Source organism: Camellia sinensis, chromosome 12 (assembly GCF_055761805.1).
Source record: "Camellia sinensis isolate YWXY chromosome 12, ASM5576180v1, whole genome shotgun sequence".
Lineage (NCBI taxonomy): Eukaryota > Viridiplantae > Streptophyta > Magnoliopsida > Ericales > Theaceae > Camellia > Camellia sinensis.
Window position 1 is genome coordinate 72,401,264 of NC_138972.1, and position 16,815 is coordinate 72,418,078.

A 16,815-nucleotide genomic window follows, 5' to 3' on the forward strand; every position below is an offset into this window, starting at 1 on the left:
TATTTCCAAATTAGGCAATCTGGTCTATACTTGTTTGCTGCGAGCATAACATAGTAATTCTAGGTTATCAATTGGTGTAAGAACGCATAAAGTTTTCAAAATCGGATATCACGGTTAGTAGAGGCCGGTCTTCGGACCGGGCGAAAGGGGGTGCTCATAGCTGACCTTCCCCGATCGTACCCAAGCTCCCGAGCCGAGACAACTCCGGTGATGACGGACATGTGGCCTTCGGCACCGAGTCAGGGTTTCCTAAATTCTCCCATAAAAAATATTTAGGTGGCGACTCTGTATCTGGCAAAGCAGTCCATGTTTGGCACTACTTTTTCAAAAATCTGTTTCTCAAAACGATTTGCCAGATTTGGACTCTTTGGTTCAAGATTAAGAACCGTGACACAAATAGAGTCCGAACTGTAGCGAGGTCCCTCTTTGCGGACGTGTTACACTATCCCAGTTGGTTCCACTTCCCGTTCTGGCCCTTGCCACAGCCCCTCCAACCCTCTACTACCAAAGATCCATTGCCTCATTCCCTCTTATCCACAACCACAAAACTACTATTTTTCTCCACCACAAATTTGAAATGCTTGCCCTTTCCCCCCTACTATAGCACTGCTAGCCTTCCTTCTCTCACACTGCACCTCTGTTACACCATTCTATCCCCACCACAGCGCCACCACGTTACCGAAAACCCTTACCCCACCATTAAACAACTAAGAGAGAGAGAGAGAGAGAGAGAGAGAGAGAGAGAGAGAGAGGCCACACCTTTGTGTGTTTTGCAAGAGAGGGATGATGTAGCGCCCCCAAAAAAATACTAACATATTGTAGACCGCTTCAAACTTCGCTCTCCGCGCGCGAGGGTGCGAATCGCTTTGTGCTTAGCTACTACAGTTCGGACTTATGTCACGGTTCTGAATCTAATCTCGCAAAGTGCAATGCAAGACTGATAAATCACCAAAGAGTCCAAATTCAGCAAATCGTTTTGGAAAACTGATTTTTAATAAAGAAGTTCCAAACATGAACTGCTTTGACAGATACAGAGTCGCCACCTAAATATTTTATTTTGGAAAATTTAGGAAACCCTGACTCGTGCCTAAGGCCACGTGTTCGTCATCACCAAAGTTGCCTCGGTTCGGGAACTTGGGTACGAGAGGGGAAGGTCATGTAATGGGCACCCCCACTTGCCCGATCAAAGATCGGCCTTTACTGACAAGATATGTTGTTTTTGAAAACACAAGTACTCTTATTCCGTTATTAATCTAACTTACTACATGATGTGCATAACATACAAGTATAGACTAGATCGCCTAAGTTGGAACAAAACATCTCATGTTTGTTTGTTTGAAAATGGTTTGAAGATGCTACTCGCAAGTAGGCTAAGTCGTGGATTTTGCCACCCTTAAGTGGGCTTAGAAAACATGATTTTGCCACTTCAAGTGGGCTTAAAACTCGCATTTGATGAATTGTCCCAATTCAAGCAATCCAACCTTCATCCACAGGCATTCATGTAGTTATATCATTTAAGCAAGTAGCCTCATGGCAAGCATGCTAAACATGGCAACATACACATCTCATGCAGTATGCTAAAACGTAAACACTCACAGTGTACTCCGAGCCAAAACAGAGAACTACTTAGAAATCATGCATGATCCTAGTTCATGTTAAGATGTCTAATGCAACACATGCAAAAAAGCAACTAAGATAGGCTCGGCTATTCTAAGATGGCATGTGAAATGCAACAATTGATACATGCATTCAAATTGGAATTGAAATACGATGCAGTTTGTATGATGCGCCGAGCCCGGTGCATGCAAGACGGATGAATGGATGCACGCATGCAAAGCATAAAGATGCTAATTGGAACATGCCCCAAAACTAACCATCAAAAGCTGGTAAGTAAAAGGGAGAAAGAAATGGGGGTTGGAAGACATGCATCACACACACGCACGCTTATTACAAAATTCGCCCTCTTGGCGGAGGGTCCAAATAATAATCTAACTAGCTAATCTAAGCTATTATTACACAACACAAATTGAATTTGAATCAACTAGCTAATCTAAGCTAATTAAGTACAAACCAAATTAAAACTAGCTATACTAAGCTAATTATAATATTACAAAGATGTAATCAATTAGCAAATACATTAACTAACTAATTAGCAAATTAACTAACTACACAAAGCAATTAAAACAGCCTTGAGGAGAGGGGCATATGCATGCTCGGTCGACTTCGCTCGGAAATCCACTACCGTGCCTCGTGATGCCTCTGTTTGCACACTTCTATATCTCTGAAAATTGTGCCAACTTCCATAGTGCTTCTGACCCACCTTAGGAACAATCTGAGAGGTGGTCGGCCAAGAGGAATGGCCATCGACCAAGTCTAATAGTCATCGGCCAAATTTCAAGGCTATCGGCCAATTTTGATAGTCGATCAGCACACTTGATAGCCGATCGGCCACTTCTTCCTGCAAACTTCTCCTTTTTGCTGCAACAGAGCACAAACAAGGGCATGGCAGTGTATTTGCAAGGTATGTGTGCACAACCACCCTCCCTATCATTTCTTAAGCTCAAGGGAGTGTGGTACTCGATCTTGAGCCATCAATCACGCATCTCAATGCATGATGGCCAAAGAATCAAGCTTGCACAGACTCAATAAATGCATGACAAACAAGACACTTGGATCATCACCTTATCATGGATAATCAAAGGCAATGGGGACAAAGGAGATTGGCCCATTTTCATCACTTCAAGTATGAAATGGACCAATTCACTTTGTGTTCAACATAACGTCCAGTTGAACACAATGCAACGCACACATGCAACACGCTTATCTTGGCACATTTTACTTGATTGATTTTGTTTACACATTTTAACATTACCAATCCATTCATTAATCAACTTGTCCAAATATGAGAGTCCTCTAATGAGAGAGAGGTCTATCAAAGAGAATGGTTTAAGGCATGGGAGAGACCAATGCCTTTGACTAGGAGTAACCCTCAAAAGAGGGTTGAAGCCATTTAAGCATAGGCCTCAATCCCAAGCATTAAACACAACCTCAAGACTAACCAATCCTCAAAACAAATCAAGAATGAAGAAATGAGGGAGATGGAAAATTTTTCAGTGCTAAAATGGCATGATAAACAAGACTTAAACATGCAAACACTTCAAGTACAACATGCTAGTAGGCTTAAACATTGAAACTAGTAAAGAACACAACACTAGAACCATGCAATACAAGGCTCAATGAACTAAACCAGCTCTGGACAGAGCTTAATCACATCAAAATAATGGCCTAAACATGCTGGAATTGAAGCTCAAAAGGCTAGACAAACATGTGAACAAATTGGCTCACAAGCAAGATATAAGGTATAAGTCCCAAAAGCACTTAAAGAGTGATTTAAGTGAAAGCATGGCAAAGATATAAGCTCTGAAATTTCATACCAAATGATGCCATATCATGCATACATCACAAATATAGCTAGTAGTCTTAAAATTCAAGACTAGTCAAGGCATTTGCACTATAGCTATACAAAACATGAGTCATATGACCAAGGCAGCCCAAAACAGTCCTAAAGTATGTCAAAATAATGCTAAAACATGTATGGAGTAGAGCTAAAACATGCTAGAATTATAGGCTAAAATAGCAAGCATACAAAGCTAGTGAACAAGGTTTACACTACAAGTGTAAGGAGCATGCAAGAGGTGACCAAACCAAGCCAAAACAGAGTTATGCCATGCTAAAATAAGCCCAAAAATAAGCTAAGAATGAGCCAACACATGCTAAACATGCTCAATAATTAGGCTAACAAGGCATGCAACCAAGAAGCAAGGAAGGGAGGCCACCCCCTCCTATTTTGGGCCTCAAAACATGGTTTCCACCACTGAAATATCTCTGATTTTTTAGTGGTGAAAAGGCCAAAAAAGTTGGATTTGAAGGTGGTGAGAAGTTGCACAAAAGACCTCACAAGCCAAGGAACAAAAACGGAGAACAACCCCCAAACTCACCAAGCCTTAAACTACCATTTTTACACCTTAAAAACAGAGTTTTTGACAGTCCAAAACCAGCCTCAAAATAGTCCAAAACAATGGAAAAAGGAGGGTAAAGCAAATGTGCAAAAACAAGCTTGAAAAGGAGAAGTCCTTACCCTTGAAGCACCTTGAAGCATAGCAACAAAACTAGCCAAAATCTGAGCCAAAATTAGCCCTTTTGGAGCTCAAACAAAGTCCCAAGCTACCTCAACCCAAAGATGATCAACTTTGGTTAAGGGTCTCGTTGCAAAAGTGTAGGAAATTCTCACTTCTAAGCCTAAAACAAGAGGAGAAGGAGAGAGTTCTAGGGAGGGAAAGAGTTTTGCTCACAAAACTTCTAGAGAGAGAGGATTCTAGAGTGAGAAGCTCTCAAATTTCTAAGCCTTTTTAGAAATGTTCTAACCCCTTGAATATGAGATATAAGGCTCTATATATAGCAAAATATCAAGCTTGGGTCGAAATATCTGATTTGGGACAGGTGGCACAAGCTGGAAATAGTTAGAGGAGAAATATCTGCCAATTCTAGGCTTTTTGGACATTTTTGGCTGATCGGCCAACATTTGTGGCCGATAAGGTTCACTTTTGGCCAACCTATGGCCGATGAGGTACAATTGTGGCCAATGCACTTCCATAGAGGCCGAAGGAAAAAATAAGTCCTGGTCCCTGACTTGAAGCAAGCCTAATTCCTTCATGTGGACTCCTTTTCAGGTCATTCTTGAGCCTAAACTATAGCCCCGGAAGTCTTCTTTCCAAATTTGGAAACCTAACCTCAAAATTCCATGTGTGCTAAGAGATATCCCTCTTTTAGTGAAGGTTGATCAGTTTCAGTCCAACTGGAATGATGCCCAACTTCAACCAATCATATCTCCTCCATCCGAACACGGCTTTAGGAGATTCTTAAGTGAAAAATGAAGCCCTGGAAGTAAGCTTTCCAAAAGTGGTGGCCTCATAGCTGAAATCTAAGTATTCAAAAGGATAGGTCAGATTTAGCGAGGGCTGCTCGACTCTCTCTTAGCGATTCATACCCAACTTCTTCCTCAACTTGGTTTCTTCCCTCTTCTCCTCTTTTCTTCAACTCCAAACCCCTAAACAAGGTGTTTTGAAAGATTTTTCAAAGATTTCATCTCTCTTTCATTCATTTCCACTTTGTCCTCGCTCGGTTTACCGAAAAGCATAACTTTTAACAAAATGCGAGCCTCAGAGCATCGTAGAAACTTTATTTCAAAAATATTTTGGAAGAGAGGGTTTTAAGATCTAAAAACCATTCAAAATAGCTTTGGTCCAAAATGGGGTGTGAGTTGGGATTTGACTCTCCTCTTGCTGAAGAAATCGAACTTTTGCTCTGCACATCTTCCACTACCAAGTAAACCATCAGTAGTGCCCAAGTCTTAAGGGCGGTCAAAAATGGGGTGTCTACACATATCTATAACATCACCCACTTCCAAAAATAAAATAATACCCATACTCCTTTATAGAATTTCAAATGTTTTACAAAAATAATCTCACATGTGATTATACATTCATTGACAAACTAATGCATGAATCTATAGCATGTAAAATCATTAAATCAAAATGAATAAGGCCCTCAAGGGCTTACAAGTTCCAAGGCAATAGCCCGGTTACACAAAATGGTCTCTTAGACTCAAACACTTTAGCCCTTGGCTTACTAAAAGATCACAACAAAAATAAGAGCTATATACTCTTCACAATTATCCGCACCCTCAACTTGGCGGGATCACCACGTCTTTACCTGCACCAAAGTCCCATAGGGGTGAGCATATACAGTTATGCAATTCTCAATAAAGATGCAAATGTCAATGCCATGCTATGTTATTTTAAAGAAATTTCATTTTTCAATCAAAACTTGTAATCTCAACACATTTCAAAACTTCCGATTTTAAACAACAGGGGCGGTAAATACGACACTGGTAATCCCTAGGCTGGTGTCTGCAAGTAGACTCTACGAGTACTACCAAACTGTCATTTTTATCGGTATTAACCGGAAGGCTCGACACCTATCTGCACGATTTTTTGGTCTTTCACCAAGGACACTCAGGCCAACTTATCAAGTACAACTACACCCCCTATCCGGACTTACCACGTATTTACCCCATATCACATTTCCATAGTTCTCATTACAATGTAATCTTCCTCAATGTAAACGTTTGGCCAATTCATGTCAAGATGCACAATAATGATAATAAATCAAATGAGAGCATGATGCAATACATGATATTTCATAACGTTTCTCTAATTTAAACATCTCTAAAACAATATCGATTTACCACGTTTATCATTTCTTTCCCTCAATATTAATTTGCAAATAACCATGCCAATTAATTTATGGTCATAACAACCTCTTCTCATGCCCAAATCTCAACAAGCTAGCCCCTTCAAGGCCACATATGATGTTTTTCAAACATTATCTTCAATGTTTACAATTCTCACTAACCAAGATACACAACCATTTGTCATTTTACAACAATCCAGTTCCAAGTGTTTAGCAACAATGTTAAAACAACATCTCATTCCTTAAATATCAAATAAATTGCCATTTTTGCAAACATATGAAAAAGTTCACTCACTAAATACAAAACAACAAGAAACCCATGGACATGTTCACATTATTCCAAAAACCCCCAAAATTTCTAGGGTTTTATACCAAAATCAAAACATCTCCCCAAATTCTTGGTGAACCCCCAACAAAACATCTTTCTCAAATCAAAAGATGTAAAACCCCTCAAAAGCAACAAAGAAAGCTAGACATTTGAGGTTTTAAACTTTTCATTTGGAAAACTTTCTATACTTTTGAGTCACCAACAAATTCTCAAAATAAACTCAAGAGAAACATAAAAACAACATTTAAATCTTGCATAACATATATATATAACTCAAGAATATCCCTACCCCCAGGTTTGATGAAGAGGAGAGAGGAAACCCTAGATCCAAGATGAAAATCTTTCAATTTCTTCTACACCAAGAAAGCCCTAGCTCTTGATCTCCAAAACTTGAGAGGGAGAGATGATGAGGATGATGAATCTAAATTCAAGGGACTTGCAAAATCAAGGAGTTTTTAGTGTTTGAGGAGATTTTCTAGAGAGAAGGGAGAGAAAAATGCCCTTTTAGTGAGAGAAAGAAGCCCTAAAAATGATATACAACTCGGCCCAAAAGATACAAAAAAAAAATGCAGAATTTTGGTCGAGACTGACCACACGTGCAGCGCCCATTCCCGTACATGCAGAGCGCCTCTCCCGCACGTGCGGCCCTCACCCCCGCACGTGCGGGGCTCCTCTCCCGTACCTCAGCCGCTCGTGCATTTATTTTAGTGTGTGAGCCAAACAATCCCCTGAATTCCGCACGTGCGGCTTGGCCTCCCGCACGTGCGGCCCCTGTTTTCCAGCCCAGATTTTTCTGACTCGATTCCCGGACGCCCTTGACTCGACCGTGCCCACTCAAGAATGGATGAAATTAAATTACCGTACCAAAAAAAAGAATGAGAACTTATCCGAAAGAAATAGTTTCCAAATGTTTTAAATCCAATGAAAGCAAAGGGAATGGAATGAAGGAAGAAAGGATGGGGAAAAAGAGGCCCGATCGTCATAGATGAGAGGAAAACTGGAGTAGCAAAAAAAAAAAAAAAAAGGTGGGGGAGAATCAGTAGGGTTTCTTTCTTTTATTACTACCAAATCTCAAAGTTTCCCCTTCAAGATTGGTTGGTGATAAAATAATTGTCATTAAAAATTTTAAAATATTAAAATTATTGACGATAAAAATATATTTCTCATTAAATAGTTTTAAAATATTTAAAATAAATTTTTTAAAAAAATATTTAAAATTATTGGTGACGAAAATATATTCCTCACTAATAATTTTATAATTTGTGACAAATTTTTTTTTTATACTAAAAGTCTTAAAATTTTGGCGCCACCTAAAAAAAATTAGAGGGAAAATCTTTGGTGACGAAATTTAATTTTTCCTCACCTAAAAATAAGTATTTATTAATGAAAATAAATTTCGTCACCTATTATTTTTACTTTTTATTATATGTGACAAAATTTTATAATTCGTCACGGATTATTCTTATGTAATGACGAAATATTTTCTTCACTACTATTAGGATTTATTCTTGGCAATCCCGTGTAACAAAACTCCTTTCAGTTGTACTTGTATTCGCACTTTTCTTTCAGTGAGGCTATAAGTTTTTAGATGTGAATCCAACCCGAATTGTGCCTTGCGGAGAAGTTTGTGGTGCTAATTTTTTCATGATTGTCACTTCGCTGACTATGACGGGGATTCCTTCGCTTGAGCAAAGAATGTTTGGTTGCAGAAGTTTGATCGCCTGCAAAAGTACTGGATGTTGTTTTTTCCTGCTCGAGCGGAATTTCCTGCACTCGAGCGTTGTTCTACTCGAGCGGCCATTCTGGCGCTCAGGCGGAGATCGCGGAACAGATTACTATAAATATTTGTTTCAATCAGATTTTAGGGTTACGCTTCCAAATCTTCTTTTTTGATATTAGGGTTTATATCTAGGGCTATTTTGCTAGTTTTCTTTGATGTTTGATTGAGTATTCAACTCATGGTTTAAGAAGTATACATCAAAGGATTGTTTGTTTATTCTATACAAAAGAGAGAGTTGTTCTTTGGTGGATTCTGGAGAATTCGAGCCAGAAGCTTTGGTGGATTCTGGAGTGGCTCATCGTCGTGATTCGACATCGGCGTTGTGGATTCAACGTTGGGCAAGACAATTCCGAGGTAAAGACGGGCTGGAAAAGGCACATAGGGGCTGGTTCAATTTGAGCGTGGATTCGCTAGGTAATTGAGAGTATACTTGTGTAATTCCTTTATGTCTTTTTAGTAGATTGTTTTGTGGCTTTTGCCCGTGGGTTTTTTTTATCACAATTGGAGGTGCTCAAATTGTGGTTTTTCCACGTAAAATCGTTGTGTTGATTTGTCTTTGATTGTTTGATTGGGATTGCTATTTACTGTTTAAAATTGATACATAATCACAGATCAATATCTAGGGAATTTCGAGATTTTCAACTACTTTTCGTCACCATAGGTTTAGAGAGTTAATTAACTTGTGTTTTGTTTTGAGAGAGAGAGAGAGAGAGAGAGAGAGAGAGAGAAATTGATAAACAAAAATAAAAGGGGGAAAAACTTAGTAGTCTATTTTTTCCATTACAGATGTCAAAGTTTTTCCTCCAAAATTGGTGACAAAATAATTTCCTCACTAAAAAGTCTCAAAATATTAAAAATTATTAGCGACAAAAATATATTTTCTCACCAAATGGTCTTAAAATATTTAAAATCAAGTTTTTCAAAAAACATATATACAAAATTATTGGTGACGAAAATATATTTCTTGCTAATAATTTTATAATTGGTGACAAAATTTCTCACAAAAAGTCTCAAATTTTAGCGCCACCAAACAAAAAAATTAGCGGGAAAACCTTCGGTGACGGAACTTAATTTTTCTTCACCTAAAAATAAGTATTTGTTGACGAAAATAAATTTCATCACCTATTATTTTTATTTTTTTAAAACATGACAAAATTTTATAATTCGTCACGGATTATTCTTATTTAGTGACGAAATTTATTTTCCTCACTACTTTTCGTCACCATAGGTTACTTTACTGGATGATATCATTCACCGCTCGATCCCAATACATAGTTAGCGAAGTGGCAAACATGAATTCCTCAAGATCACAAACTCCTTTACATAGGCACAATTTAGGTTGGATTCGCATCTAAACGCTTACATCCTCACTGAAACAAAAGAGCGAATAAAATTATAACTGAAAGGAGTTTTTTCAAATGGGATTGCCAATAACTAAAACCTAACAATAACACATACCGACCATGGACACTGAAGCCACATAGTACACATTTTCACAACAATACCAATTTACCAGGCGCTAGCGGAAAGGTTGTAGTACCTCTGATTTGAAGCACCTCCAATTTACCAAGTGTTACCTGGAAGGTAGTGTTGTACCTCTGATTCAAGGCGCATCAACATCATTAACTCATACAATTCTACATACATTCCCAACTCTATATAACATCACACGTGTGTTCTATTCAACAATCAATATCATCCTGCACCGATGGCCAACAACAAAACCTCTAAGTATTACACCTCCAACTCTCATAATAAAATAATACAGCCCTCATAAGGTATTAAGCCCAACAAATAACAACAATAACAACAACAACAAAAGCAATAAGTATAGCGACAACAACATTTACCCAAGGTATAAACCCATTTTCATTCTCAATTTACAAAATAGTTGGTAAGCATCCTTTTTATTTCAAAACCAAAACCCATTATCTCAAATCTTCAAAATCGATAATCATTTGCCAAAAACCCTTTTTTAGCTTATAAAAATCCATATTTTCGTTGATATTAAACCATAAGCCAACACATACACAACACCAATTAAATCCCGTATCTCAAAACAAATAGCATAATCTAGGGCTTTCAAGAAAATCCTCAAACAAAAAATCAACTAACCCATAACTTCCCCAAAACAACAATAACAAGAGATCTAACACACAAGACCCAAAACTCCAACTCACAAAACTATACTTTCGGAAATCTCAAGATAAATCATGAGTTTTAATGCAATAAACACTGCCACTTATCTATCTATATAAAAATATTGCAAAAAGGCATAGAAATCCCTACCTCTTGATGCGAAAAGGAGAATGAGAGAAGAAAACCTAAAAACTCAATGACAACAAAAACATGATCTGCTCATATTAAAATGAAGACCTCGACGCGCGCAACAATCTATCTCAAAGGAGTAAGGTGAGGGAATTACTCGATGTGAGTAGATCTAAGGATACTAGAGCTTGGAGGGAGAGGAAATGGTGGGTTACGGTAAAGAGGAAGAAGAAGAAGAAGAAGAAGAAGAAGAGAGAGAGAGAGAGAAAGAGAGAGAGAGAGAGAGAGAGGGTGTCTTGAGGGTCTATATATAGTACTATGACAAGTATGGAATATTTTCCCTCAAGTTAACCAAAATATAAGTCAAGAACCCCAAAAAATAAGGCCCAAATCGCACAACAAATTTTGAAATATGTTGTCAAGTGTTGACACCAAGAAGAGGGGTGCCGACACCAAGAGCTAGTAGTGAAACACGCGAGTTAGAACCTGACTGGGTGTCGATACTTGCATGCCCTAGTGTTGACCCTAAGAAGCAGTGATGAAATCTGCACAAACCAAATCAGTGGTGTTAACACCCGAATGCGGTGGTGTCGACACTAGAAACTAGAAAAAAAACAAAAAAAAAAAAAGAAAAGAAAAGAAAAGAAATGAAAAGAAAGGAAAGGCAAGTGTCGACCCCGTGAAGTAGAGGGTCAACCCCCTAGATAGAAATAAAAGGTTCCAACGCACCAAATGGACAAAACGAAGCTCAAAGAACAACCCAATAAAGTTTAGACTAGATTTTAACAACCCAAACCTATGATACACCAACTCCAATCAAAGTTTAACTCAGAATTCACTCAACCAACATCCAAATACACCTCCCAAAAGATCTACATGACAAGATGGAATGAAATTAAATCCGTTACAAGGACCAAAGAAACACAAGTGTTACAACCGGCAATCATGTCCAATTTCCGGCAACTCCCCGGTTATAGAGATCCTGATTTAGACCCAACCCATTTATTGCTTTTGAATCCGGGAAACTACATCCGTAGCGGTCGTTCTTCTTCCCTTTCATGTTTGGTTTTGCTTCTGGGGTCAACACCACCTTGCTGTCTTACTCATGGTGTCTCTACTGGTTTTTGGGGTCGACACCACCTTGTTGCTATGTCCTGGGTGTGGTTACTAGTTTTTGGGGTTGAAACCACAAGTTCGGGTGTCGACCTCCTTGTCTGCTACAAACATAAGTGTCTCAGCATTTCTTCTTGAGGGTCAACATCACTGCCTTGGGTGTCGACCTCTACGAGTTTTTCTCAAATTTTGGATTTGGTTTGGACCCTACCTTTTGAGGGGATTTTTTGACTTATTCTTTTCATTGACTTTAGGGATATTTTACTACTACTATAAATAGACCCAAACACTCTTTTCTCATTCATTATTTTCTCTTTCTCTTTCTTCTTTTAAACCGTGAATCTCTCTCTCTCTCTCTCTCTCTCTCTCTCTCTCTCTCTCTCTCTTTCTGAAACTTAACTTTTCTCACATAGATCTTTAGATCTACTCAGTTAGAAACATCCTTTCACCTTGGTCCTTAGACAAAGGTTGTAGATCTCATCAAGGGCTTTTTTTGATCCAAGGGCTGCGTGATTTCGTTGACTTAGAGTTTTCCCGAGTTTTGCTCTTCACTTCTTGAGGTAGGAATTACTCTGACTCTTTTTATGATTTTTAACTTAGTTATTTGTCTCTATAAACAAGATTGTGATTTGGAGATTTTTGGATAAAAATATAGGGTTTTGGTTTTGAAATAAAAAGAGAGGTTTTCAAAATGGGTTCTTGTATATGGTTGTGGCCTTGTAAAAATGGTTAGGTTGTGATAAATGGTGGATTTTATCCATGGAAATTAATTTTTAAAGAAAGGGGGTTTTTGCCCTAAATTATGAAAAATTGATTTTTATAAAGAGAAATGGAATTGATGTTGGTTTTATGGAATTGGAACAATGATGATGATAGGAATGGAGTTAGATATGAATTATCACTCATAATTGGAAATGTTGGAAAGTATATCTGTGTTGAAATTTAATTATCTATTTAGAGATATCTATTTTGGGCTATCGGTGGAGGGTAACTATGATTGTTGTAGAAATTACATAAGAACTAGGTAAATTGAAACTAATTTTCTCATCCATTGCACTGACCATTGTAATATGTTTAACACATTGAAAATGGTTTTCGTTTTGAGAAAAATGGGTGAATACCTTGGTGAATTTGGGTAGGAGTGTAGTTGTGTGCATCATGTTGGCTTGAGTGTGCTTGGTGAAAGTCCAGAAATCCACACGGTTAGGTGTCGAGCCTTCCGGTTAATACTGGTAAAAATGACAAATTGGTAGTGCTTGTAACCTACTTATAGGCAAGTCCTAGAGATTCCCAGTATTGTATCCACAGCCCTGTTTCCTATTGAAAGGATTTGATTGCATGAATTGTGATATAAACTTGGCATTGCATGGTTTTGGAAAGAGATATAAAATGTTTTTGCACGTCATTGCATATGCATTCACCTTATAACTCTATTAAGATTCATACACTATTTTAGAGTATCTTGACTGGGTTTTAGCTCACTCTATATAGAAAAACTATTTTCAGATGCTGATGATATGTGTCCGCCAAGGCAATAGCCTGGGAGAACTTGGAGCCAAGAGCTTCTATTTTTGTTATTGTTGAATTTACTTTGTACAAGCCTAGGGCTTTGTTTGTATTGAGTTTAAACTCACTTTTGTTGTAATCAAACTCTATCTTGGAAAGTTGTAGCCAATAGGGCATTATATATCTGTTTAACTTTTAATTCATATGTTTTGTTTGTAAAACATGCTATAGATTCAGGGTTAAGACTTATAAATGTATAAATGCATATGTTACTCTTTTGTACACTTGAAGTATATGAATGGAAGGACTTTATTCTCTGATTATGATGTTGTTTAATTAATCATTACTCTTAGTTTATTGTAATTATTCTCAGGGCGTTACAACTTGGTATCAGAGCTACTGTGTTTGAATACTTTAGGATCGTGGGGAGTGGTTATTACCACAATGGGTTTCCTTGTTGGATGATATTAGGAATAACTTAGTATGATAATATACTTATGTGACTAAGTGGGTATGGGATTTAATTTGTAAGCTATGGATTGGGTCTGCGAGTTGCTAGAAGTCCTGTTAGAAGAGCACTTGATCACTGCTATTTCTAACTGGAACTCTGGAAATGTCATGGGACAATCATGTGCTAATGTGATTATTTCTAAAGGAAATTTGTATGTGTTTATGTGATTATGTGCTTATGTAGAGTGCATTAATTGTTGTCCACCGCATTAGGACGTGAGTGAGTTAGTTTTGGTACATTTGTAAATGTGCTAATCTCTTGTGTTACCTTCATTAGGATGTCAGGATGTGGACATGAGTGAGTTAGTTTCGGCACATTTGTAAATATGCTAATCTCTTGTGTTACCTTCCTTAGGATGTCAAGACATAGACGTGGTGGTGGTAGGTATGGCAGGCCTAGACGGCAGGAGGTGCTATTACCGGATGATATTCTGGCGCAAGAGGAAGGGGTTGGTCAAGCCGATGTGGCCGAACCGGTTGGTCAACTAGCCATGGGTGCCTTAGCCCCTGGGATGGCCGAAGCTTTGCAGGAATCTATGGACATTCTCAGGATTAAGAATTAAGTCCAGGCCCATGTTGCTAAGACAAGGCCGTCTTTTTTGAAGAGAGAGTTCTTTTGATCAAATCCGGACCCGAAGGAGCCACTGAAGGTGGATGAATGGTTAGAGTAGATGGTGAAGACGTTTGAGATGCTTGGAATCGAGGACGATGGGCTGAGGGTGACTTTGGCATCCTTCCAGTTGAACGTCGATGCGGGTCAATGGTGGAAGTTTGTATGGGGGCACATTGGGGGAACTTGGGAGGCTTTTGTCAACGTCTTCCATGACAAGTTTTACCTTCCACTGTTAGGGAGAAGTTGAGAGAGCAATTTTTGAAGCTCAAGCAACTTAACACACCGGTGGCCTAGTTTGTGGCTACTTTTACTAGTTTGTCGAATTTGCACCAGAGTTGGTAGCGATAGAGGAACGCCGTTGCTTGGAGTTTGAGAAGAGGTTAAAGATCGGATTCCTTTTCAAGGTGGCTACGCCCATGAGTAGGGATTACGGTCATCTTGTGGAGGCAGCGACCCACTTAGAGACCGTGAGTGAGACTGAGGCGGAACGGATGACGGGTTCCAGGTAGAGGAATCAGGAGGTTCATGGGAAGACTCGGGACAGTAAAAGGCAGACGGGTTCCACCACACAGCAGTCTCAGGGCACTTGAGGAGGTTTTGCCCTCAGCCTACATCGTCAGCACAGGCCTCGAGGGCCAATCAGGGAGCCTCTTCGGCTCATTCATTGTATCAAACTTACGCTCTGTGGGGTGAGCAGGTGGAACAAAGACCTATAGGGTGTGTGTATGCTGTTGCCACGCCAGATTTGTTGCCAGCACCTTCGGTTGTTAGATGTAACTTCTTATTGTGTAATTCTATTGCCAATATGTTGATTGATATTGGTGCATCACATTCTTTCATTTCGTCTGCATTCGTATCAACATTGGGGTTAGAAGTGGCTCAGTTAGCATTTCCACTCAGGGTAGAGTCACCTGTTAGCGGTGAGGTTGTGTTGGACCAGGGGTGTCGAGGTTGTGAGTTAGAAGTTGCTGGTCACCGACTTCCTTTTGCTTTTATATTGATTGATATGTCGAGTTTCGAAGTCATCTTGGGCATGGATTGGTTGTTATCCTATCGAGCCATTATAGACAGTTACTGTTAGAGAGTTACGGTGTGCACTTAGAGTGATGACTGTTTTTATTTCCTGGGGGATCGAGTTGATAGGGCTTTTTTGCTAGTGTGTGATCCGCGTGGTTGGGGCGAGCTTAGTCTCTTTCTTGCTATATTCTTGGGTGTTGAGAGTGATATGGTCCGAGTAGAGTTGCCAAGGGTAGTTTGTGAATACCCGGACGTCTTTCCCGAGGATCTCACTAGTTTACCATCACACGGTGAGATTGAGTTCTCTATTGACTTAGTGCATGGCACGGCACCGATTTCTATGGCACCTTATAGATTCACACCCGTGAAATTGAGTGAGTTGAAGATTCAACTCTAGGAATTGCTAGATGAGGGCTTTATCCACCCTAGTACTTCACCTTGGGGAGGATCGGCTCTTTTTGCCAAGAAGAAAGATGGCATATTGTAACTTTGTATTGATTACCGGAAGTTGAACTGGGTAACTATTAAGAACAAGTACCCATTGCCTCGTATAGATGATTTGTTTGACCAGTTAAAGGGGTCTTGTTGCTTCTCTAAGATAGACCTGAGATCGAGTTATCACCAGTTAGGAGTGAAGGAGGAGGATATCCAGAAAACAACATTCCATATGTCGTATGGCCATTATGAGTTCTTAGTGATGCTTTTTGGGTTAACTAATGCACCGGCCTTGTTTATGGATTTGATGAATCTGATCTTCTGTGAGTTCCTAGACTATTTTGTGGTCGTCTTCGTTGACAACATTTTGATCTACTCACCCTCTGAGAAGGAACACATAGAACATTTGCGGATTGTGCTTGAGTTACTTGGTGCCGACAAGTTGTATGCTAATTTCGGGAAGTGTGAGTTTTGGTTGAAGGAGGTGAAATTCTTAGGCCATGTGGTATCCAGGGAAAGGGTGCCTATAGATTTTTCCAAGATTGAGGAAGTGTAAGATTGGGAAGAACCTAAGAATGCATTTGAAATCCAGAGTTTCTTGGGGTTAGCCGGTTATTACCGTCATTTTGTAAAAGATTTCTCTAGACGAGCCTCACTATTGACTAGACTGACAAGGAAGGGAATTAAGTTTGTGTGGAATGAGACTTGTGAGAAGTTATTTCAAGAGCTTAAGGGTAGACTTACCACTGCTCTAGTATTGATTATTCCAGAGAGAGATTTGGGCTATTCTGTGTATTGTGATGAGCTTTAGGAAGGTTTAGGTTATGTCTTAATGCAAAAGGGGAAGGTATTATGGCTCACAACAATTGAAATTGCATGAGAGAAACTATCTTACTCACGACTTAGAACTAGCAACTGTGATCTTTGCTTTGA

The 16,815-nt window shown here is 39.1% G+C and overlaps 1 protein-coding gene across 1 annotated transcript; it reads left to right on the top strand.

Annotated features, from left to right (window-relative positions):
* The first annotated feature begins 14,488 nt into the window (after window positions 1-14,488).
* LOC145803653 (uncharacterized) lies at window positions 14,489-15,511 on the top strand. Its single transcript, XM_082896976.1, has 2 exons — window positions 14,489-14,536; window positions 15,128-15,511. Exons 1-2 carry the CDS (start codon window positions 14,489-14,491, stop codon window positions 15,509-15,511), a joined length of 432 nt encoding a protein of 143 aa, XP_082753102.1.
* Window positions 15,512-16,815: the final 1,304 nt, after the last annotated feature.